Source organism: Polypterus senegalus, chromosome 2 (assembly GCF_016835505.1).
Source record: "Polypterus senegalus isolate Bchr_013 chromosome 2, ASM1683550v1, whole genome shotgun sequence".
Classification (NCBI taxonomy): Eukaryota; Metazoa; Chordata; class Cladistia; order Polypteriformes; family Polypteridae; genus Polypterus; species Polypterus senegalus.
In genome coordinates this window covers 238,038,182-238,063,793 of record NC_053155.1, presented here as the reverse complement: position 1 = coordinate 238,063,793, position 25,612 = coordinate 238,038,182, and the positions used below count along the sequence as shown (strand labels likewise).

The window sequence follows — 25,612 nt, the reverse complement described above, 5'->3', positions numbered from 1 at the left end:
GGGAATGCACAGGAAGAGACTGAACACGTGCCGTGTGACCCCACGCATGCGCACTTCAACAGAAGACACATACACGGACACCTGGACGCACACAGGGGTTTTATTAAAGAGGATGATAACACCGTCAACTCAATAATATATATACCATCACAGAATAAGGAAAATAGATCTCTATCATCAAAGAAATATAAAGGGAGGTATTCAAAATGTATAAAATATACAGCACATCTCATTATAAAAAAAAATCCTGGAAAGGAAAAGCAGGGCGATGATGCGTGATCTTCTCGGAAGTTCTCGGAAGACACTTAAAAGACCCGGGAGACATAAAAAATATCAAATAACACTCAGTCGTGTAAAGGCACGTAGCACACACAGATCCTGTGCACTCAGCACATATAGAGAGTATAAGGACAATGCGTTCTAAATTAAACGTCAATGACTAAGCAAAGAAGAAAGAGCAGCGTGGAGAAAAGAGACCCAAAAGCACTGGAGAGAAAAAAAGGCAGATAAGAGATTATGAAAGCAGTGGAATTCGAAAGGCTCAAACAAACGATGGTGTGATACACATGCAGAGAAAGGTAAAGTATATGAAAGCAGTAAAATTCAAAAGTATTGTAGCGTCCCAGCCAGGTTGAAGCCTTCTTTGTTTTAAGTGACTGTTAGGTCCGATTGAGGGAGGGTGGAGTACAGCACAGAAGACTGATAGTAGCACGACAGCAGCAGAAAGACAGCAGATGATCCGACGGCACCTCCTTAGCATGCGTTCAGCTGCTCCCCACCCCCCCTTTGACAACGCAAGCAGCATTATACGTCCCGAGAAAGAGATTGAACCATGCCCGGGGCCGGAAATAAAGGACAAGTATTGTTTTTACAACGTCACGTGAGACAACGCAGTGAGACATCATTTAAAACAAGTCCACGGACATCTAAATCTAGTAGTTGTTGGATTGCTGTTGGCAGGCACGCTTCAGCTGCTCCCAGCTCTTAAAACAACGACAAGTGACAAGCAAAACATGCAGCTCGCCAGCAGCAAAAAGCCTGCAGATGATCAGAATGCTTCTCCTTAGCGTGCGTGAAGCCAAACTAACCCTCACCCCCCCCACCCCCTTCAACAACGCGAGTGACAGAGATACAACATGGCAAAAGGACAGCTGCTGTACAGGCTTTGAAATGATCGGGCAGCGAGACAAGGAGAACAGGCAGCTCGCCAGGAGCAGAAAGACAGCAGATGATCTGACAGCATCTCTTTAGCGTGCATTCAGCCGCACCCCCTTCACAACGCGAGCAGCGTTATACGTCCTGTGAGAAAGACATGTAACCACGCCCGGGGCCGGAAATAAAGTATTGTTTTTACAAAAGTTTTAAAATAAAAGTGAAAATAATGTATATGTAACAATTCCCATGAAACTAACAATCTCTTTAAATTGTATATCCGGTAAACCAAACCTGGGGGTGAGCGAGCGAAGCGAGAGGTGGATCAGATTGGGCTGCTTTGATTCATATCATTGCTTGTGAGATCACTAAGAGAATAGCATATTAATATAAAATCATTTACATGACTTTACGTGGTCAGTTACTGTGTGTGCATGAAGGAATTTTCCATTTTAATATGACCTCACTTTTGATAAGAATGTTTTACATTTTTTTCTTAATTTAACCAGTCAATGAGTTTGTTTACATGCACTTCAATAACCCAGTTTTTCATAGAAACCTGGTTTCTGCCTTAACCAGGTTACTGAACTTATCCAGCTTTTGTATGTGCATGTAAAGTCACTCAATTCTATCTCATTTATCATTTCCATTCATTGTCCATTCAAATAAGAACTCTAAAAATCACACAGAAAACAATGAAAGTTAGATTAAAAGTTGGCAACTCCCAGCAAATGAGGAAAAAATTGACCTTTTTTATGTTTGCATTTACAGACTTTATGACATACAAAAAGCATTAGGTTTTAGTTCTGTTTTTCTGTCTTGATACTGCACTTACACAACCTCCTCGTCTTGTCTTTTCCTTATCCAGCTGTTATCTTGAAGAACAGCTGTCTTCCTCTTGCTGTCTTGAAGGACTCGGCTTCTGTCACTTTTATTTTTGTCTGCAAGAGGAGAAAACAAAACATTGAATTGCAATTGACTGTTTTCAAATATTGCACAGTTTAGCTTCAAATGTAATTAAACTGGTATGTAGTAATTAATACAAATGGACTAACAGAATTAACAGAAGTGAAACAATTTGTGCAAAAATGAATTTGCACCAAAACTCAGTGTTTCACTGCTCAAAGAAATTGCGAAACAAATGACATTTCACTTCAAGTGAATAACAGCTGACGATGGAAACAATCTAGGAAATTACAAAACTATTAGCACCTAAGCATCTGCTGCTCCCTCCAATTACTCACTCCAATAAATATATTCAATATAGCTACCTTATCAAATAGCATAACAATACTACAAATCAAAATTGCACAAGCTGAATCAAGTTAGGTATTCTAAAAAGCAAACTGACCTCTGACCTCAGGTTTTACGTCAGTTAAAACAGGTTGGAGAATCCTTCATCATCAGTTCTACTTATTTTGTGCATTCTGATGAAGTGCACAATGATAATTTCTAAATTCAGTATATGCTTTTAACCTGGCACCTTTCATAATATAGCCATGGAAGCAATGGTGATGGGCAGAGAAGTATGTTGATTTACTCCTTTTAAAATAATGATATTGGAGTTTTTAAAGTGCTACATCTAAAACCAAAGCATTTGTGCTCTTACTGTTTTCACTCTGTCTTTGCTCCTAGCCTATTTGTGACAGGGTGGCGCTCCTATGACTGTAAAGGACACCTCACGCCTGGACAAACTTGTTAAGAAGGCAGGCTCTATTGTGGGAGTAAAGTTGGACAGTTTAACATCTGTAGCAGAGCGACGGGCATTAAGCAAACTCCTGTCAATCATGAAGAATCCACTGCATCCACTGAACAGTGTCATCTCAAGACAGAGACAGACAGCAGACAGACTGCTGTCACTGTCCTGCTCCACTGACAGACTGAGGAGATCTCTCCTCCCCCACACTATGTGACTCTTCAATTCCACCAGGGGGAGTAAATGCTAACATTACTCAAAGTTATTGTCTGCTTTTACATGCATTTTTATTTCTATTTAATTTAATATTGTTTCTTTGTATCAGTATACTGCTGCTGGAATTTGTGAATTTCCCCTTGGGATTAATAAAGTATCTATCTATCTATCTATCTATCTATCTATCTATCTATCTATCTATCTATCTATCTATCTATCTATCTATCTATCTATCTATCTATCTATCTAAATGTCCAGGAGCCTGTACTCTGTAACTAATTCAATTTTCTTTAAAAGAGTGCATTGAAAATCTTTGCATTCTTTTTATTAATAAGTCGTGATTCAGTAAGAAATATATTAAGTGACTGGTTATATTTTACAGGTTTGATTTAGCTCTTTCATTTTGGACTGTGTGTGTGTGTGTGCCCTGCGGTGGGCTGGTGCCCTGCCTGGGGTTTGTTTCCTGCCTTGCTCCCTGTGTTGGCTGGGATTGGCTCCAGCAGAACCCCGTGACCCTGTAGTTAGGATATAGTGAGTTGGATAATGGATAGATGGATGGATCTTTCATTTTGGAGGATGATTCCCCTTCCTTATGTTTCCTCAGTATTTTGTGTAAAGTATTTACTTTATATGAGATTGTGTGTTTTCATTTACCTATTAAGTAAGCAAATTTTGTCTTTGGAAACTGTTTATTCTTTTTCAATGTGGAATAGCCTTGATTAATATTTGTTAAGTTTAACTCTTTATTACACAGGTCACTTACTTCTTATTGTAACAGGAAATGAGCGCACATTTCTGTAAACTAAAAACTGGTGTACTCTGGTTTGTGTAAATACATTTTACTTAGTTTCATAAAGTTTACCCCAAACTATCATTTAAATTCCTTCCTTCTTTATTCCCATTTTAGCAAGCTGAAATGAAGCTAAAGATCTGTAAGCAAGTCATAAGCCATCCTTTTCATCTTTTCTGTGCTGCTGCCTTCTGGTATGGAGAGACCAAGAATGGGAAACTGGGAAAAACATCCTAATAACAAACAGGCGAATGCAGGCTGCACATTTGAAAGCCCACCTTTCAGTGTTTAAGCATCAGACAGTTACATAAGTACAAACATGAAATAATTAGAGGAGCTTTTCAGTGCTTAGCGTAGTATGCAAAAGGGCACTGAATAGAACTGTTAGAAACCAATGGAATAGATGTTAAAAGATAGTGATGAAAAATATATATAAATATATATATATACACACAAAGACACCACCCTTAGCCTTAAAAACTGCAGCAATTCTCTTAGGTCCACTTGCATTGAGTTTCTGAAGGTACTGACATACAGTAGTTCTCTCAAAAAACTTGCCACAGCTCCACTGTAGACTTTGGCTGTCTTACTTACTTCTGTCTCTGCAAGTAATAAAAGACTGGCTAAATCATGTTGTGCTCAGGGCCCTGTGAGGACCATACGATCCCAATTTAGATTCACAAAGCTCGTAAAGCTTTATGCCAAATGCAATGTACTGTATCCATGACAGTCTACCCTTATAAGCCATGAGACTTTCATCGATGCTGAACTCATGGTCCAGAATGTAATTTTACTACAATTGTCTTTTATATCTCCAAAATTTTCTTCATTTTAGGTGCTGGATGGGTATTCTCATCAAAGTCTTCATTGTTGGTAAAGTGCAGTGTGGCATACGGCCAGGGTCCATGACCAGCCGGGACGCCCCTTCGTTATATGCTCAGGGGGAGCAGCCATGGACGGTGCAATGCCTACCCCAGGGTTGGAGCGGTGCCTTGGTTTCCCACAGGGCTCCATGGGAATTGGAGTTGGGGGCAGCCCTGTTGGATCCCGCAGGCGCAACCAGGGGAGGCTGCGGCTGGAACTCCTGAGCCTTTGTGGGCAGCATATTCACCACACCCGGAAGTGCAGCCAGAACTCGGCAATCAAGCATCTGGAGCACTTCCCGGTGAACTATAAAAGGGGCCAGCAGCCACCACTCAATGGCCAGAACTGGGAGGAGGACAACAAAGCTTGGAGGAGTGGTGGTGGAAGAGAAAGGAAAAGAATTAGTGTGGTGTGTTTGGTGGTGCTTGCACACTTGGGACTGTGTTGTGTCTGTGGGGATTACAGGGAAGACGTACCCCACAGGTGAAGAAATATAGAAGTCTCTTTATTTTATATGTGCCTCTAATGTGAATCTGTGTTGGGTCGGGTGCTTTTATAGCGCCTTTTTACAGCAAATATTTCATAATTAGTGAAAGCCTACACTCAGACACACTAAGGAGGTTAATCAAGCACTGGGCTATTTGCCTCCAAATATTTCATTATTTTTAACCGGAAAGTTGTCTATGAATATTTTTTCTTTCTTTAATATAAAATATCTTATTGTATTAGTTCACATTTTGCAAAAGGAACATCTGAAATTCTGAAATATATTTTTCTATTAACACACTAGTGTAGAAGACATAAAATAATCTTCTAAGACAAGTATGTCTATGAACTAAAGTGCCTAAAGCTTTTGCACAATACTTGTGTGTGAGTAATAAGGGAAACAATTTACAATACCAAACCAAGTGTCCAGAATCCAAAAATTAAAATCCTAAGTTAAAATCCAAAAGGCCTGCACAAGACTAAGCTGAAAGTAAAAGTCAGAAGAGTTGCAAACAAAAAAAATGCACAAGGGAACAAAATGGGAGCAGAAGAACACAAACCAATGTTAATACAACCGCAAACATGCAGGGGCTGTGGGTCCTCTAAATAAGGAGGGTGATTTGGAGCACCTGGGGCTTGTAATCCGTTTGGGAGAATTGCTCCCACTTCCATCAAAAACACAAACATGTTTAATGACATTAAAAAAGAGAGACAAACCTATTTAAACCAAGAAAATAAGTTAACAGAAAAAGAACAACAATAATAGAAAAATTAACAAAATGTAAACTTAACTTAATGATTCAGAAAGAAATACGTTACCTATGTCAGAGTCATTTGTTTTTTTGAATATAGAAGACATCTTTCCTGCTGGACGTCTGATCTAAAAGAGAACAGAAAGAGAAAAACAATGAAAATGCTGCTTGTTTGTTCTGAACAAAACATGCAATTAGGGAATCCCGGGCATTTTTCATTCCCACATTCCCGGGAATGAAACTGCTATAATTCCCGGGAAACCGGGAACGGCCAACCTCACATATATAGCGTGTAAAAGTGTAAAAATCAATCAAGAAATAACAGAGTTATAGTTGAAAATAATTAAGTGGCCCGGTTTTTTGGCCCACGGTGTAGTGTGTTGCCGATTAATTCAGTCAACAACAGACCAGCAGCAGTCGTCAGTTTCCCAGCTCCGACTAAGACTGGGTATAGTGGACTGGGAGGAGTCTGCACTCTGCAGCTCACGAATGCCGGGACAGGGCAGACTTCATTGACGTCTGTCAGACAACAGCTTTGAACAGCAACTTGAAATTGCAATGCGTCAGTCTGTTGCTTCAGCATTATCTGTGCCAAGAAACTTGCCATCACAGAATGATGACAAGAAACTGGATGCATCAGTAAAAGCTGAAATGACAGTGTTTCAGAGCAACGGCAAGCGCGGGCATTGTGTAGAACAAGCGTATCTGTATCTTATGACTGTGTCGCCTACTTCAGTGGAGGCAGAGCATGCTTTCTCAGCGGCTGATGTACTCTGCACAAAGTGTGCTCTCACCTGGACGACCACACGCTAGACATGTTGTGCTTTCTACGCTCTTATTACCGCAACTAACTAGACACATGTACTTGTATGACAGCATGAACTGCTTGTAGATAAGGTTAGTCTTTTATTGGTGTCAACACATTGCAGTAGTTTTATTAAAAATAAGTGTTGGTCGTTCTAAAACCGTTCACATGTTAGATGCCCATGCACTGTGTCATCCCTGGGAGCCTGGGATTCCTGAATTCCCGGGAATGGATAAATCCATCCGGGAATGGATTCCCTACACGCAATAGATGACCCTCCAGTAAGGGTTCTCTGTTACATCCACAGCTTCACGTATAGTGGAGCTTCTACTCCTCTAAATTTTGTTCTTTCTCTGCTCCAGGACCACCAAAATCAACAATGTTTAAAATAACAAAAGTTTATTATGTCGACTTTATTTAAACTTTAAAAAAGTACTATGTTTTTTTACATAGCTAATGGAAAAAGGAAAAAAGTGTTTTAATCCACTGGAGGCAGTGCAAATCAAAATAAACTGTCAGGTCAGTGTAGCTAAGAAAACAAGAGTGACTCTAATGTAGTGGATGTAAATTGTGACATGTAGGTTAAGAGGTAAAAGGAACAGGAGTGAGGAAATGTGGAATGAACTGGCTGAGCAGAGTGGAAACTCTCATATGACTGTGCTACAGAGAGTGCGGACAGTAGAACGATTTAAGATTTCAAGATAGCCACATGTAATACTAATACAATATAGTAGCAATAACAATACTGATTTCATGCACCTATCAGGCCAAGGATGTAATTCAACATAACAGCACTGTGCTGCAGTACCTAAGTTGCCATTGTCAGCGCACCCTATTCCACTGCCAGACAGTCACTATGACCTCCGGCACCTCGTGATTTACAAATTAAGCACTACTTACATCTGAGAAGTAGGCAGTCTGCAAAATGTGAGACAAATCTACTATTCTCATAAAAATAAGACAAATATGACTTTATTTTCAAAATGTGCTCCAGTAAGGATGCATAAACCCACTTCAATTGCAATTACACTGTAGAGTGTATGGCATACAGAAGGACCCTTCATATTTGGCATCAGGGCACTGTGATTTACAACTGTCATCATCATAATCACATTCCTTTAAAGGCAGTCTAGCTCCTACTTAATTGACGTTTGTATCCAAAGTTCTGGCTCATTGTGATATCCAGTACCTCTCTAACCCAGGTGCCCCTATACTGCACCTTAAACTCCTGTCTTTGCAGTCCCTGCTATGCAGTGCCTTATATGCCCTGACAATGCTCCTCATTGACTCAATGTGACTTTTTTGATCTTTGAGTGACGTCAAGTCTGTTCTTCCATTGTGTGATGAACTTGCTGCATTGTTGCAAAGGTAAAACCATTTAAAGCACTGACAAAGCATTAGTAACTAAATGAAGGTTAATCCTGCTGAAAAATGACTGTCTGGATTTTTAGACATAAATCTGGGCCTTTTTGTTTCAGATCATATCTGTCAATCAGATTTCCTAAAGTATAAGTAGATTTCCACAAACAAAAGGCAAAGATCATCAGCCTCAAATGACAGTCTTCAACATCAGTGTCAAGAAAGCAAATCCTCAGGGCACAAGAGCAGGCGATTGTTTTTCATTCAGTGGGCCACTGAATACTTCTTTAAATAGTGATGAAATATTGGAGTGTAGAAATTTAAAGTGGCATGGAAATTAAAAAATGTACCTGCAGGGTTTCCTGCAATTATTCATAAATTATGGTTGTGAGAGAACTTATGCTGTTTTTTGAAAAGTGGATAACATTAGGCTCGGGTTTATAGTTAATAAAGTTAGACTTACAGACACCAAAGAATGGTGAAAGAATGTAGGTTTATCAAGTTATTCGAACCAAGCCCTAATCACAAGCACTTTAGAAAAAGGCAGCATATTTAGCAAAAGTATACACTGTCAGGGGTTAATAGGCACCTGAGTTAATGTTTAATTAAAACTCAAGTTTTAATAAAAAATATTCCCAGAACTGCAAACATTTCAAATTCTGTACACATGTTCCGGATATATTGTTTTCATTATTTACATTATGGGCTATATTAAGTAATAAGCAGATTATATTTGCATGCAAAATAAACAGTTTTCTCTGAATGAACATAATAACCTTTGTTCCTTTATTGTGCATAAAAAGTTCATTCACCTGTCTGCCAGATTCTGCAGTTATTATGTCATATACTGTATGTTGCTAATAATAATTAAAGCAGTACAAGCAATAATAATAATTCACCTTAACAAAAAGATAAGTGTCTGTCTTTTTGTGTGTCCATCCAGTTGCTAAGTCTCTGTCATTCCAAAAGATGGCACATTACAAACATTTTTAGCAGCAAAATGCATTGCATCGTTCTGATAGATGGTACATTACAAACATTAACACTGCTTTTCTGACTTCCATACCAAATGGCATATAACAGGGGGATGAATACAGTGTACCAAAAGTAGGGATTGCATGGTACACTGCAAATGTTAACACTGAGGTCTATGTTGATTAATTTGATTTCAGCCCTTTTTAGATGGGTAGCACGGCTGTAATAATAATAATAGGATGGCAAGGTGGTTACTGTGTTGGTGCCCCATATTTCTGTTCTATCACAGTCAGGGTTTATTCCCTGCCTTCTGTTTACTTTCCTTTTCATTGTTGTGTTTGAAGTATTTTCCCCATGTAATTATTGTTTAGTGTTTATGCCTTGTATCTTTAATTGTCATTGTACTTTGTGGGTAGAGCCCCAGGAGGCAGGGCCACCCTGATGCTGGGACCTGTAAGTATCTGATTTTTCTTGCTTCATGGATGGGGCGACACAGTGGCACAGTGATAGTGCTGCTGGCACCAAATCAAGGACACCAGAATTGAAGTCACAAATGGTCTGTGAATAGAGTTTGCATTTTCTCCCCATGTTTGTACGGCTTTCGTTTGGGTGCTCTGGTTTCTTCCTACAGCCTGAAAATGATGAGTGATTTGGCGTTGTTATCTTGGCCCTGATATGTGGTTGTATGTGTACGTGTGTGGATTGGTTACTTATCCAGGGATTGTTCCTGTTTCCTGTTGTTTGTGTGCCATGTTTGCTGCAGTTCATCACAGGGCACACTCATAAACACACATAGACACTCACTTAGATAGCAACCATCAGTTTAACATATTAGGTGTCTTTGAGATGTGGGAGGCAAACCTGAGCAGCCAAAAAAAATCCTACTCATGTACAAAGGGAATGAACAAACTCAAAAGCAGCAACACAACGTGGGAAAATTAAAGCAGCAGTGATAACCACTGATATACTAAGTGATACTAATCAAAAAGGTTACATTTACGGGAAAATTATTCTCCCCATCCATTTCTAGCCCTTTTAGGACTTCTAATCAAACTCCAAGTTTGGTGCCCCAGCCCTCTTCACCCTGTTCTCTAATAGGGTTTGGGGGGGAGGGGGGCACATTGGTTGTGGGCACGCAGCCCTCCCTTATGCCAGGAGATGGACCCCGGTACAAAACCACAGGACATTAATCCTGGTTAAATCAATTAATTCTGTGGAAAATTGGTTTTAAAAATAATTAAAAACTTAATGCTGTACACAGTTTAAACCATGATGCTAAAAAAATTACAAATTAACATACACTGATGAAATTGAAATCTGCTTAGCTTTAGTTTAGCCTAGACAGGTGACCATCATAGTTCCTAAGAGCCCATTCCCATCTATGATACCTTTGAGACATCCATAAAAACAAATAACCAAGTGGCCAAAAAGTAAAGACAAATGAAGAGGGTTTATATTGGATGAAGTTTCTCAAAGTTAATCTGATTTAATGGCCCTCTGGGACTATTTACTTTCTGTTCGATAGATTTGCTAATTCACTTTTTACCCCGATATTAAACCAAACACATTCCTTCCCAGCTCTCCCTCTCCCCATTTTCATCACATTCTACAGTGGCACTGTCCAGAGCATTCTGACCAGCTGCATCACTGTCTGGTTAGGGAAGTGCAGTATCTCTGACAGTAAGGTCCTACAGTACAATGGATCATGCACACAGCAGAAGAGATCATTAGGACATCTCTATAAAACATTGCATCTGCAAAGCCTATGGCATTATGAAGGAACACTCCCACCCCTCCCATTGTCTCTTTGTCCCACTTCCATCTGGCAGAAGGTACTGTGGCATCTAAACCAGTACTGCCATGTTCTGCAACAGCTGCTACCTTTTGGCTACCCAGACTCTGAACTCTGTGCTGTCCCCTTGCTTTCATATTCTGTTTCTTGTAGCAAATTTATATGTGGTACCTTTGTTACATTTGTTACTACTGTTGTTTTTATTATTAGTTGTTGTTATTATTTATTCATTTTTACTATCTATTTCAAATTATTACTATTCACTTATTCACTTATCTATTATTTTTTGATCTGTTTATATTATAGTATAATTCTTTAGTTGTCTTGCCTTGTCCTGTGTTTATGTATATGTTGCACTGCGGTCTCTGAGAATGTTATTTTCCACCATTGTAGGATATAATGCTGTGTATGGATGGTATGACAATAAAGTTAATTGAATTGAGTTGGCTGCCTGTGTCCTCCCTGGCCTCTGTTTCCCCAAATCTTCCCAACTCCAAGCTTAATCAGTCATGTAACCATTTCCTTGGTCAGGACTACCCTCCCGGCACGGTGGTGCAGTGGTAGCGCTGCTGCCTCACAGTTAGGAGACCCAGGTTTGCTTCCCGGGTCCTCCCTGCGTGGAGTTTGCATGTTCTCCCACAGTCCAAAGACATGCAGGCTAGGTGGATTGGCGATTCTAAATTGGCCCTAGTGTGTACTTGGTTTGTGTGTGTCCTGCGGTGGGTTGGCACCCTGCCCAGGATTGGTCCCTGCCTTGTGCCCTGTGTTGGCTGGGATTGGCTCCAGCAGACCCCCGGATTCAGTGGGTTGGAAAATGGATGGATGGATGGAGGACTACCCTCCAGAACAACTGAGACCATGCTCCTGACCCTTTCCTTAACCATCCTTTAAACATTTGTAGATTCCCATGCCATCCAGAACCCCAGGTCTCACTTAAAGGAACAGACACCTCCCAAGTCACCTGACCGTTATAACAAGAGTGATGCTGCCATCTGTCATCCATTTCTGGAGTTGTCATTACACTCTTTGCTGAAAACCCCATTATGTTCCTTGTACAGCCATGTCTATTGCGCTTGCCTAAGCTATCTGTTTTAAGGACAAGGACGTGTAGGGCCCTCTTCTTATGGCATAGCACCCCTTATTCATTCCAGCTTTGACCCTGACCTGACACTTTTTACATTTCTCAGCTTCATACACTGTACATGCATCTGGCCAAAAATAATTATAGTATTGAAATACATGTTGTTTTGTAAACCTTATCCATTTAAGAATGATATATTAATTTTCTTTAGCAGATAATAAGTACATCCTTGATGGTGAATGGTTCACAAATATGAATACATAATAATACACAACTGCATAAAAGACCAATGAAATCAGTCACATGTCACTTCATTTCATTGGTATTGCGTCCACAGTGCTCAGCTGCCTAATTGAGCAAGAAGTTTCATTAAAACCTCAAATCAGTCGCTAATCTGATGATTGATTGTAGGTGTCGCAAGTTCAAAGGAGCTGCCAGAGGTATTGTGCTCAGAAGAAGGCACTGAACAGTGAGAGTAAAAGGGCATTCCTGTTCACTAAAATTTACTTTTCTATTACATTGAAGTAGACAGTCTCATAGAAAAAGTGGTGCTGCTTACAAACCACACAATCACACAAACCAGTGTGATTTCATAGACTGTCAAGAAAAGAAAGTAGTTTAAAACACCATTAGATGTAATTTGTGATGATATTTGTGCTGAGTCTTGGTCAAATCCAGCCTTTTGCTAAAAACACTGAGTCTATTATAACAAATCAAAAGTGCCAAAATAGATTTATTATTTATTTGATTTTTTTTTCTTCATTGATGAAACTTGTAAGCTTGAAAACTCCAAAATATAGCTGTAATTGATTTGGTCACAAGACCTGTCCAGAAAATGTGCACACAAAGGACAGCCTCATGTCTACTTGAGTGCCAGGCTTCAGCCTACATATGGCAAAATGTGCTTCACTGTCAAAAATAGGAAAAACTAATTGTTTGTCCAAAAACACTCTCAAAATGCGGGAATCACCACCAACCCCTGGCTTGTATCGAGTGAGGTCGTAAAAGATCTTCATAATGGTGGCACCTATTGACAAAAATAAGAGTATACAACAAAAAGATCCAAATCAAAATCCTCAAGAATAATCAAGAAGCAAAAAGTCAAGAACCAATGAAAAACAATCAAAGAAAATGATAATACCACCATAGTGCGCAGGACATCGATTCCCAGCTTGTTCTTGTAGGGCTGGGGTGATCCCTTAAAAGATAAGTTTAGTATTTTTTAGTTTTTGCTTTTTCTTCACAAACATCGTATGTCAGATCCTCTAATCTACATGCTCCACAGTGCCTACTCCCACTTGGGCAAAGCTGGCACCACAGTCAGAATAATATTTTTTATCTTTCCGGTGCCTTTAACACCATTCTGCCTTATGGACTACAGAAGACTATGCATTTTGATTCCCCCACAATCTCCTGGATCATGGACCGCTTGGGTAACAGACATCAGTTTGTGAGGATGAGGGACTACTTGTCAGAAATTTGGGTGTGTAATACTGGAGCACCTCAGGGAACTGTCCTGTTTTCCTTCCTGTTTACCCTCTACACAATGGACTTGAGGTACAATGCCAGTGCTTGCCATCTAAAGAGGTTATTAGATGACTTCTACATAACACACTGCATTAATAATGGAGAAGACAGAGTACAGGAGGACGTTGTCTTGTGGTGCAGGGAGAACCACCTGCACCTCAGCATCAACAAGACAAAAGAGTTGATGGTGGACTTCTGGTGTGCTAAGGAGCCTTTGAGACCAGCCATCAATCAAAGGGAGGACATGGAAGATGTGCAGAGCTACAAGTATCTGGGAGTTCACATCAACAGCAAATTAGTCTGTACGGTCACGCTGTACAAAAAAAGGACAGAGTAGACTGTACTTCCTGAAGAGACTCTGGAGTTTTAATGTATGCAGAAAGCCAACTGAGATGTTTTAGCAGTCCGTAGTAGCCAGTGTATTGTTCTATACTGTGGTCTCCTGGGAAGCAACTTGAGTTTAAAAGACATATGCCTGGACAATCTTATCAGGAAAGCCTGCTCCATCAAAGGGCTAACCGTGAACATGCTGGAAACAGTTGTTGAAAAGATGATGATGGCAAAACTGAATGCCATCATGAAAAATCTCCAACTCCCCTCCAGGAGGTGCTATCTTGAAGCATTTTAAGCCACAGGCTCACTCCACCCCGATGTGCTAGGAAGCGCCTCTGAGGGTCATTTCTGCCTGCTGCTGTCATGCTGTTCAAGACATCCTTCCCAGATTAAATACTTATACTCTTTAATTTGCTATTTCTGTACAAATATGTATTTATTATTAATTACTTATTTATTTATCTATCTGTTAAATTGTTGCATTATTTATCCTGTGAGTCTGTATCTTTGTTTTTTTTATGTTTCTGCTGCTTTATACATTGAATTTTCTCTGTGAGACTAATACAATTTATCTAATCTAATCTATTTTTTTACAGAAGCTTGTTTGTGTAGATGGGGCTTATTTTAAGTCTTTGTGACAGATGTCTCAGTCTGGGACTTGGGCTGCAGTGTATTATGTGCCATACAGACCAGGAGTCAGGTCGTAAGACACCCTGGTGGAGCTAACTTTTATAATATTAAAGTATATTGCCATATTAATATATTGGTCTACCATTAGTAGGGAGTGCTATCAACTTTATTTATGCAGAGTGCCTTCAAAGGGCTGATAGTAAGGGTGCCCAAAAGCAGAAGAAACAAGTGTGTCCTTGTGAAGTAAGCAATACGTTCCCCCGGGGTGGCAGAGGGCTGTCAATCCAGTATTTAAAAGAGTTGGTTGACCTTTTTTTAATAGGAGGATTCTGTCTGTTAAGCACCCTGATCTCACTGAATAACAAGAATGGAAGGATTTAGATTAAGAGTCCTCCATGCTGATGGGTGGCAGCAAAGGTCTTCTTTTAGTTACAAAGAGCCCTCTCCTACTCCTTGTAATAAGCAAGTGACCTTAAGGTGGGATTCAGGATTGGAGGGACACCTGAGGCCAGCAGCATCTGTTGATATGACGTCACCTCCATTGTCACTATTTGTGTTGTCTTCACACACTCACTTTAAATGTTGGCTGAGCAAGCATCCCAGTATTTGATCACTTTATCCTTTCTTTTTGATTTTTACTAGTGCAGAGGAAGTTTAAAAGCACTTCGTAGAAGATATTAGTGTTATGACCTTTAATTTTGATCATTTACCGCAGTTTTAGTTTATTGCCCTGATTTTGAAGATCATCTTTGTCTTTCTACCTTCTGGTTTTTGCCATCTTGCCTTTCCCTGACTATATACTTGTTTGTTTGATCTTTGGTTTCTATATTCCTGGTTTCATTATTCTGATTGTACCTCCAGGCAATCAAAGCACTATTAATTCAAGGATAAAACAAAAAAAAATTGAATGCAAAACAATATTGTCTCCTAGAAATGCAATATGATATGGGTGGCACCATCAAGACAAAGCTGGCTCAGATTATTGCCATTTTCATTTATCTGTCCTTTGTCTGTTGATTTATGTACTATTTACTAAGTTAGGTAATGATGATTTGTTTTACACTAGATAGATTTACACACACACACACACATTCATTTCTATATATATGGAGAGAGAGAGAAGGGAAGAGTATATACTGTATATAAATGTGTGCCTGCAAGCAAAAGAGCTGGGTAGTAATGGCAGCATAAACACATTTGCTTTGGAGTCCTGAGGGTTACATTGAATAATTGTAGAGTGCCCAAGTAAATGTGCCCAGTAATGAAAAGCCACCCCATCTCGGTGGGTTCCTTCATTTCCCCCGTCTTAAAAAGAAGGAGGTACAGAAAATGAACAATCAAAAAAAAAACTGTTTAGATATTTAAGAAATTCAAAATAGTGTTATGTCAGCGTTTCTCAACCTTTAAGTATTTTCATAACAGTTTTAATTGCACAACGTTTTTTTGAAAGGAGCCCACTAATACCAATTTGTTCTTTTTTAATTAATGATATATCATAGATGCATATTTTATTATATCTACTTAACTTTTTTTTACTCGACATTTATCTAACTCTATATTTATTTTTCTAGTATCAGAATGTAGTTTAAGTTAACTTGTTTTGGTTTCATATTTTCGATTCTTGTTTTCTTTTTTCACATCTTCGTGCCCCCATTTTTGTTACTTCGCACCCCACTAGGGGGGCCCGCCCCACAGTTTGAGAACCACTGTGTTATGTATTGCATAGCCACTGTTAACTCCAGTAGTACTTGCCAGCCTATCACACAACACCAACTATCCACTTCTTTTTAATGGTACAGAACGCAGTGTTCACTTGCTTCATATTGCTGAGGATAATATGATCTGCCTAAAAATTTCTAATCTATGTCTTTCTTCAGAGAGGAGACAGCTGCCTCCTCTCGTAATAACATACTGTATATCCAATGAAATAAATAGAATTATCACAATTCAATGCTAAATGAACCCTTTGCTTTTGACCAACATGTTATGTCAAAGATTAAAACGTGCAATAGCAAAAGAGTGAACTAACACTTTAAATTTGATGACATTTACATGAAATCTTAAAGTAGTGTAAAGGTGCCCAGTCAGGAATGACACTGCAGGGTAAAGAGACCACCTCAGGATAAGAGCAGAGCCATGCTAGAACCTTGTAATTTCAGATCAAAAGTCCCTGGCAGGAACAGTTTTTAATCAGCATGCCAGGCTATGAGACAGAATACCACCATGGGTTGTAGTTTCCTTTGTTGTAGAGAAAGTATTGACTCCAAGGAAACAAATGCAAGAAGTTGGAAGCAGGGAAATATACAGTAAATAGCACACAAAAATAGCTGCTGCTCCACTATATCTTAATTTTAATTTACACTTATTAAGCCCACTTGTACATATGAGCCCAGTGCACTACAAAATAATTAGACATGCTTTATATATAAAAAAGAAATGCACCATAAACATAAAATTTAATATTTGCCAGATGATAGCAAGGAGCCCTTTTTGTCATACAGAGCAGAATACAAGTCACTTGGTGTCCCCTTTACTTCTCAGGGGTATCACAGCACATGTGTGACCCCTCTATGTATCGCTGGAGTTTGCCCCAGAAGTAAGTTCAATATAAGGTATAAAGCAGCTTGTTTATTATAGGCTTCTGGGTGGTGAGTCAGGACAAGGGTTCAAATGGAGGGGATTAGAAAGGCCACAATAATGAAAGGAAGTTATAGGAGAGGAGTGGAGACTTTAGAATGTGTTTGTGGGGCTGAGGTAGCCATTGTATCTGTTTTTATTCATATGAACAGAAACCAGATATATTTAGGTAAGATGGCTGAGAGAAAAGAATATGTGCCTCTCACATAACACACAAGACAAGCTGGCTGATGGAGGGGGAGGCAGATTCGCTAGGTTAGCAATATGACAAGAAGATAACCAAATAAATCAAGGCAGGATATTCAGGGAAAGAAGGAGTGTACAGTGACCCAAAAGTTCAGTTTCTGGTTTAAAGTGGCTGTTCTATTTTCTGTGAGTGATGAACCAGCAGAGCAGAATGTACCGATGCTTAGAGCTTGAATGATATAGCTCTCCTTTGACTATTACGTTATTGTGTTAAACCATTATTAAACAGAAGCAAGCAATAATCTTCTGTTAGCGTTACTGATTATTTTGATCACCGCCATATCACTATATATATATATATATAGTTATAGCAACGCCTGACCTGACACAGACAGGCACGGCACACTTATAAAACAAATAAATGTTTTTATTTATTCTCCACCATGTGGGAAATGCCTTCCCCGTTTCCCACAGGCACAACACAGTCCCAATAAGCACTGAAACACACACACTTTTCTTCTTTTCCTTTCTCCTCTACTCCTCTCTGGCAAGCTTAGTCCCTGTCCTCCTGACTCTGACTCCCGGATCGGGGTCTGCTGGTCCTTTATATATTGCACCAGAAGTGCTCCAGGTGTTTGATTATGCATTTCCGGCAGAACTTCCGGGTGTGGTGGAAGAACAGCCCATAAGCACTCAGCAACTCTTGCTGCAGCATCCCCTGGTGGCGCCTGTGGATCCCAACAGAGCTGTATCAAACTCCAACTCCCATGAAGCCCTGCGGGACTCCAAGGCACCGCTACAACCCAGAGGGGTTGCCATCTAGCGTCCAGAGGGAGGTAATGCTCCATCCACGCTTGCTCCCCGGTCCTCCCAGTGTGGATCAGAATTAGAATTAGAAGAAGAAGCACTAGATGGCAGTAGAGAGACAGCTAAAACATAGGCATTGCATTAAGAATCTTCTCCAGGCTTATACTACTGAAGACTGTAGTACGCCAGTCACACCTCAAAACACAGACATTCAAACTAAACAAATTGTTGTGCTTTAAATTAACTAAAGAGATCTTCATTTAGATCTTGATCTTTGCTTGTCCGCGAATTCCACGCATGCGTAGACCACCTTCCAGTTTAGTACGGTGTTGTTACTCACGGATGTCAACAATGTGCCGGAATAACGAAAGGGGTGGTGGACAGTGTTACGCTGGTTAGCTCCTGAGGCCTGGTTAGAAAATGAGATTTCCGAAGATAAAAGGTACGTGCCTACGTAACATATGACTGAAAGAAAGACAGTGGGTAAAATGAATGACAACGTAACAGCACATTCCAGAAATTATTATTGTTACATTGTAGCCAGCGAGTGCTGCGCGTCTCACAGTTGTACCGTGGCTTGCTCACATGTCAGTGAAGTGATCCCTATTTATGCTTTAAAGAGCCTGGATACCTATGTGTCCCCCTTTTATAACCATTGCTCTGTGTATATTGCCTTACTCTGGATTGCCACAAAGCAACCTGCGAGATTGGAGAAAGGTTGAAAAAAGATCGTGAGAGGAAACAACAGCATTGTGATAACGAGACGGACTGTGAACAGACAGAAGCAGAAATGCTCCTACACCACCACATAATTACTATTCGGACAGTGATTCCGAATAGGCCGTTCCTATCGAATCAATATCCAAGGGTTTTCTTTTGTAATTTTGTTTCCCTTATAAAAAATCATAATGCTGTGCGATGAAGGGCCCAGTTCACAACTGGCAGTTGCATTTAAACAGGGAGCCCTTCACAGACAACTTTAACACACGCAATGTAGTTGGGCGCACATGGCTAGTATATATATATATATATATATATATATACCTATGGGTTTAGTAAAAGCTGCAATCCCTAACAAACTTCTTCCCAGAAAGCATGTGCCCCCTGCTGGATACAATCACAAAATTAGAAACAGAAACATAAAGATGAGAAACACATCCCTAGATGGGCAAAACAACCTGAAATTCTTAAGCTACAGCTCATTTCTTTAGCAAAAATATATCTTTTCTTTATTTTATTCAAAGTTTACATCTAACCTGCAAGCAGCCCCTGTCTTTATTTAACTTGGCACTCCCTGTTGTCACGCAGAATTTGAACAATGCACAACACATGCTTAGAAAGAAGAAGAAGGTGGAGACATCACAGGACAATCATGACACAAAATATAAACAAACCTGTTAATAAAATCAGTTTCTCACAAACAATACAGTGCAACACATCAAGAAATTAACGGCAAAATAAAACTAGATGCTTCTGGATTCTGATGTCATATCCCAGTTTTTTACTCTGAGCAACTCCCATTGTGTTCTGCGTGCTTTATTTACTTTTTTAAAAATCTTTTTATGTTACGTGAATCTTGGCATCTTGGCACATTCATTTTGATTCTTTGATGGTTTAAGAATGCCCCCAGTTATTCCCAGTAGTCACATTCACAATGAAATCTTTCTCCATTTTAACATTTCCAACTAGTAGCGCTTAACACCAGCCTGCTACAGAAAGACACAGCATTTCCAAGACTGACCCACAAAGTAATAATAAACTCTTTCCACAGAGGAGGAAGACCACTGCACAGTGATGAGGAGCTTGTACATAATCATTCACCTCATGTCATGAAACGTCAACTTGCTATATGATAGATAGATAGATAGATAGATAGATAGATAGATAGATAGATAGATAGATAGATAGATAGATATTTTATTAATCCCAAGGTAAGAGTTTATGCTTTTTTGCTTGTTTGTTTGTTTGTTTGTTTTCTAGAAAACAAAAATACAAATACTTTTAATTTATTGTCTTACTTGCCAGGTGGGTGGACTCTTGGGTGGAGATAGGAATCCTAGATAAGGAGGATATGTTAAAACTGCCTCAAAATCATCGAGGCCAGTGTGTATATGGGTGTGTATATAAGTGCTTGAAGCATGCCCTTTTGCTCGACATCCAAGCGTAATTGTCAGTGTCACTATAAACCTGAAGTGCATAAAGAAATTTTCAGTTGTAAGAGGAATCCACAGCCAAATGCTGAAGGCACTTGCTGAACATTTGGAGACCTACACTTGCAACATGTTCAAAGAGGATCTGGCTTTAATGAAGTGGAGTGTTAGCCACATTGTCATTAGCTAACTCAAAGGTTGCTGGTTGGAATCCTGACATGGACAGAAGGAATGCTACTCTGTTGGGCCTTTGAGCAAGACCCTTAACCTGCAATTGTTCCAGAGGTGCTGTACAAATAGCTGACCCTGCGTTCTGACCCCAAAACTCTCTGGAGAGTAAATTGGGGTATGCAAAAAAATGACACAATCCTAATACATGAAACTGTATATGGTGAATAAAGGATTAAAAGCCACTAGACAAACCAAGCAAGTAATTGATTTTTGTTTTATATAAATCTGTTGATGAGAGACAACATTAAAAAAAACGTTTTCATAAAGCAAATTGTATTTCAACCCAAAGCAATACAAATACAAAAACTGTCAAGAAGGAATGTTTTAATTCGGTAAAGGTGTTATCTACCTTAATAAGTGTCTGTGTATCTATCTGTTGGTTCGGTTGCTATGTCTCTGTCATTACAACAGATGGTAAATATCAAAAATTAGTAGTAATAAAATACATCATATTTCTCATTCCAACAGATGGCACATTACAAAGATTAACACTGCTATACCAAAAGACATACAACAGAGACATATACACTGAATTTGTCATTTCATCTGATGGTGCATCACAAATATTTGTGGAAATGTTGGAATGATAAATGCAATGCATTTTATTACACATACATTAAAAATACATTCTAGTAGATGATGCGCTGCAAGCATTAACACTGAGATCTACTTTGATTACTCAGATTTTAACTTGTCTTAGATGGTGAGCACAGCTAACATCTGTATGAATAATACTCAGTTCACAAAGCAGATAAATTAACGCTAAGTGAGGAGTATTATACTAGAGAACTGTTAAGATCCTGTAATTATACTGAGATCATTTGTAATGTAATTTCGCATCTAGCTCCCATGCAAACCATTAGTATAACAACAATCCACATGGGCCAAACATTCTGCCAGTAGCTTAGATATTTCAGTCACTGGGTGGTGGACAAAGAGCTCAACTTTAAGTCACTGGACTGCAGACCGAGCTACTATTAATATTCTTAACCTCCTCATCTCAAAATGATAAGAATAAATCCATTCAGATTATAGGAATTTGTCTATCTATACATGGCAAGGCAAACAGTGTATTGTATTAGTTAAGGCTTGGGGCTTCAAACCCTAAGGCTGTGGGTTTAAACGTTGCTATTGACACCATTTGACCAAGAGCAAGTCACTTCACCTATGCGTGCGCCAATTGGAAAAACAAAAGAAATGTAACCAGTTGTATTTGAAATGTTGTAAGTTGCTGTGGATAAAGGTGTCCATCCATTCATGTATCAATTTCCTGAAACCAATCTATTTCAGTTTTACAACTGCAAGATGATCCAAGGCCCATCCTGCCAGCATTAGATCTAAGTTGAAAATAGGCCACTGTATAGGTGGGACAGACACTCGCCCAAAAAAGGCAAATTTGGAGCCAGGTAGTCTAACAAATATGCAATGTGTAAGTGGGAGGGGAACAGGAGTAACTGGTACAACAAATGTAAAATCCACCCAGTTAGTGTTTTGTCAGGTCTAAGTCATCAAACTTGAAACCCCAAGCTTGCTACTTCAAGTTCTGCCTCTGACTCACTGTGCAACCCTGAGCAAGTGATTTAACTCTCTTGTTCCCCAACTGTACAAAATGCATGTATTCCTCTAGATCTCTTTGATAAGAGCATGAGGCAAATATGCAATTAAAATACTGTACTTCACACCTGGACTTTAATGTTGTAAACACTGCAGCACAAAATCGTGAAAAGGGTATTAAGATTTGAAGACACACAAGAGTCTTTCTCCCAGAATAGGCCTCACCCCATGCATCCAGACACCAAAATCTCCTGGCAGGATCTGACTTGGCCAGGCCCCAATAATGGGGAAGAGTTTTTTGAAGTTCAAAAAAATATCGTAAATATCCAAAATGTATCAAAAATGTCCTTCACGGTAAAGGAAATTGTTAGAACCACTGGCATAAATGTGCTATGCCAATGAAATTATTTATTTATATTAAATATAAGAAGATCAAATATAGAAAAGCTTGGGAAAACTAATGCAAAATCGGTTTACCTAAAAAGGCAACCCAAGACAAACATCCAATCTGTAAACCAAACACAAAATCCAATAACTAGTAGAAAAATTCAGAAAACAAAAAACAGAAAATCCAATAATACAACACTTTACTTCACAATGCCAGTCTGGAGGATCCTGACACTCTGTCTCAAATAAATAAAGCTGATTGTCATCATGGCCCTGTCACCAGATGGTCTGCTTTAAGGGGACAGGACACATAACTAAGCATAAATGCATTCAAACCTAGATAGACATAATATATATATATATAACATAATCAATAAACAATATTCAAAACATTATGTTTTAGTTATTAGTTTTTCTTGGATTTTTAGAAAATCATCTTGGTGTTGTTTGGAATATTATTTCAAGCTTCCACACTAGAGTCGATTATTTTTTTTACCAGCACCATTCTGTTTTGGTGTTGGTATGACACTATTTTGTGGCTTTTGCATCTTTTGATTCCATGGGGATTCTCCCATGCTGCACTGGGACTGTGCCATTTGTGATGTCATCAGTGCACAAGTATAAAGATCCCCCCTAAACAGCTACTTGTATTCCAAAATTGAACCAAACCTAACGATTTATTTTCTTTAATATTCTGATGACTGGTTATTGAAACAAAGCATTGTCTTTTGACTCTGAATTTTGGTTTACGATTTGGTTCGACGACTCTCGTTTTAACTTCTGGTTTGAATCTTTGTTTGATTTTTGATTCAGATTTTTCTCCTGATCCTCACTCAGTGTTTTTCTCTTATATGACTGTCTTTTTAGTCAGAACACATAACACACAAGAGGACACATTATCAATAACTAAATATATAAATTTTATTTCACAAATAGCGAAAATATTAAATTATAGAAAACTTTACTTGAGTCTGGGACAAAACTTTGGCTTAACAACAGAATTCATGCCACCCTATAAAAAGGTTTCCTTGTAACATGTTTCTCCTCACATAGTGCTGTACATGCAAATAAATGCAAACTGAGAGAATCACCAAAAAATATGAAATTGCTGAAACTGTGCATCAAGTAACAGAATTAAAAGTAGAAGGCAGGGTTTAATAGACGTCTCTGTGATGGATAGGTAGGAATGTCATTCTGTACATATGTGAGATTTTTGAAACACCCAGGAGGGACTGTGCAAACAAAAACAATGAAACAAATTCTCAGGATCCTCAGTGACGCCTCCAGCCCTGACTGGTTTGTCAAGGTGTGGACCGAGTACACCCAGGTATTCGAACTGCCACTTTAACACGCAGATACTGTCACAAACTGTTTACACTTACATAAAAGCTAAAAAGTCAGCTGAACTCTATTGCTTGTTCTCATACATTTTCATTTATAAAAAACAATGATACCCTCTACCCTTCCGTCAAACAAGAATGGAGCCAAAATTGACTTTTATTTAGAAATCTGGAAAAGGCCTAGTGTTACACAAAATAATAAAACAAGACACTTAGTGATTAGAGATATCAAGTCACATTAAAATAGGTGACAGACTTGGTGGAAAAACACACTTGTTAGGACACACTCATAACTCCATACATTATTAACCCCAGTTTACCTGAGGTTTAGGTACTTGGACCTTACACCTTGCAGTGCAATATTCAGAACCCTTAAGCCCAGTAAAGAACAAAGTTGTCAAACGCTAAATTCTTATTAGTCAGTGTCAAATAGTACTGAGGGTAGATTAAAGAAATCGAATTAAAGGAGACAGCAAGAACTCACCTCCTTGTTGAATTGCCTCTCTCTTACAGTCTCTGTGTTGATCTCCTCAGGAATCCTTCCTGTGATTGCCACTAAAAATTTGATACCTGACTCATTCAGGGTGGCGGCACGAGGTGGAGCAGAATAGGTGTGCCTGAAACTACTCAAACCTGAAATGTCGCTTTTCTGCACCTGCCAGACACCGTCTACTCCAGAGAATTGACGCATGCCGGCTCATTGACTGCTGCAAAAGTCATCTGACAAGGTGTTTCACTGATCACTGTGAGCGACCACCATACACAAATAAACATCTTTCTTCTTCGGAATATTCACAAGTGAAAATCACAGTCTGACAAAGTCGATTGTTAGCACTTCTCAAAATTAATGGTGTCATGTTGTTGATAAAGCAATTCCAGGGTAATGAAGAGGACACTAACTCAAAGAGAAACGTGTAACACAGACAGAGAGAGAACAATGTGTCACTAACGAAAGAAAGTCAGGCACAAAATGTGATGAGAATGGGTAGTTCTGCTTGGGCTTGTATGTGGATGTACAATTTTCATGGCAATAGTATGTCCACAATTTGAAATTTCTAAATGGTAAAGAGGAATGCACTTGATAAGGGGTGCACCAGCATCTGATCACTTCTCCAGTAATTTCATGAATACTGAACACAAAACCCTTCAATTCAATTCAACTTAACTTACTTCAATGCATCATCCCTCCTTTAACAAGCATTTGCATTCATTTGTAAATATACTATAATAAAATTAAATAAAGTGCAACAAAACAAAAACCACAGCATTATAAAGTATTACATGTGCATACAATTTATGTCTGCATTTGTTCTTATTTTGGAGTAGCCAATCACATTGAATTAATTTTTTTTTTTGTATAGTTCGCTTCAGTGAGTACAGGTTCTAACTGTAAGGCAATGACAAAACATTCACACTATGCATTATTTACGCACATGAAAGAAAGTCCATTAACATTATAATTGAGCTTGTTGAGTACAAAAGACAAGAAAACAAAAACTCTAGCTAGCTGCTGTTCCGCTCCGTGGGTCCACTAGGGGGCATGAGGAGGTGGTTAGGAGCACGCACTGATACAGTGCATTGTCGCACCCACCACATGACAAACCATCTCAGGATCTCCAGATTAGGACCAAAGTGCAGCCATGCAACATGGTGACACCTCAACACCACACTAGTTCAGATGGAGTGGACCAGTGTGAGGTTTTTTATGGTGGCTGGAGTACCAATTCTGCCACCAACCCCCAAGTTTTTCCCTGCAGGTTGGAGGGCCTACATGCAGGGATGGATGCAGGAGAACATCTTAACTTTATACTGACAATAAACAGGCTGAAATAATAGACTTTACTCTTTCATGACTCTGACCC

At 39.2% G+C, this 25,612-nt stretch overlaps 1 protein-coding gene across 1 annotated transcript in view; it reads right to left on the bottom strand.

Annotated features, from left to right (window-relative positions):
- The window catches only part of scel (sciellin), a 94,683-nt gene extending 70,242 nt beyond the window's left edge, over window positions 1-24,441 (bottom strand). Inside the window, exons 1-3 of the mRNA XM_039746316.1 lie at window positions 24,235-24,441; window positions 6,024-6,084; window positions 1,988-2,093 (exon numbers count right to left, since the gene is read on the bottom strand). Of these exons, the coding sequence (XP_039602250.1) occupies window positions 1,988-2,093; window positions 6,024-6,084; window positions 24,235-24,441 (374 nt within the window). The remainder of the gene's footprint in view (window positions 1-1,987; window positions 2,094-6,023; window positions 6,085-24,234) is intronic.
- Between the last annotated feature and the right edge of the window lie 1,171 nt (window positions 24,442-25,612).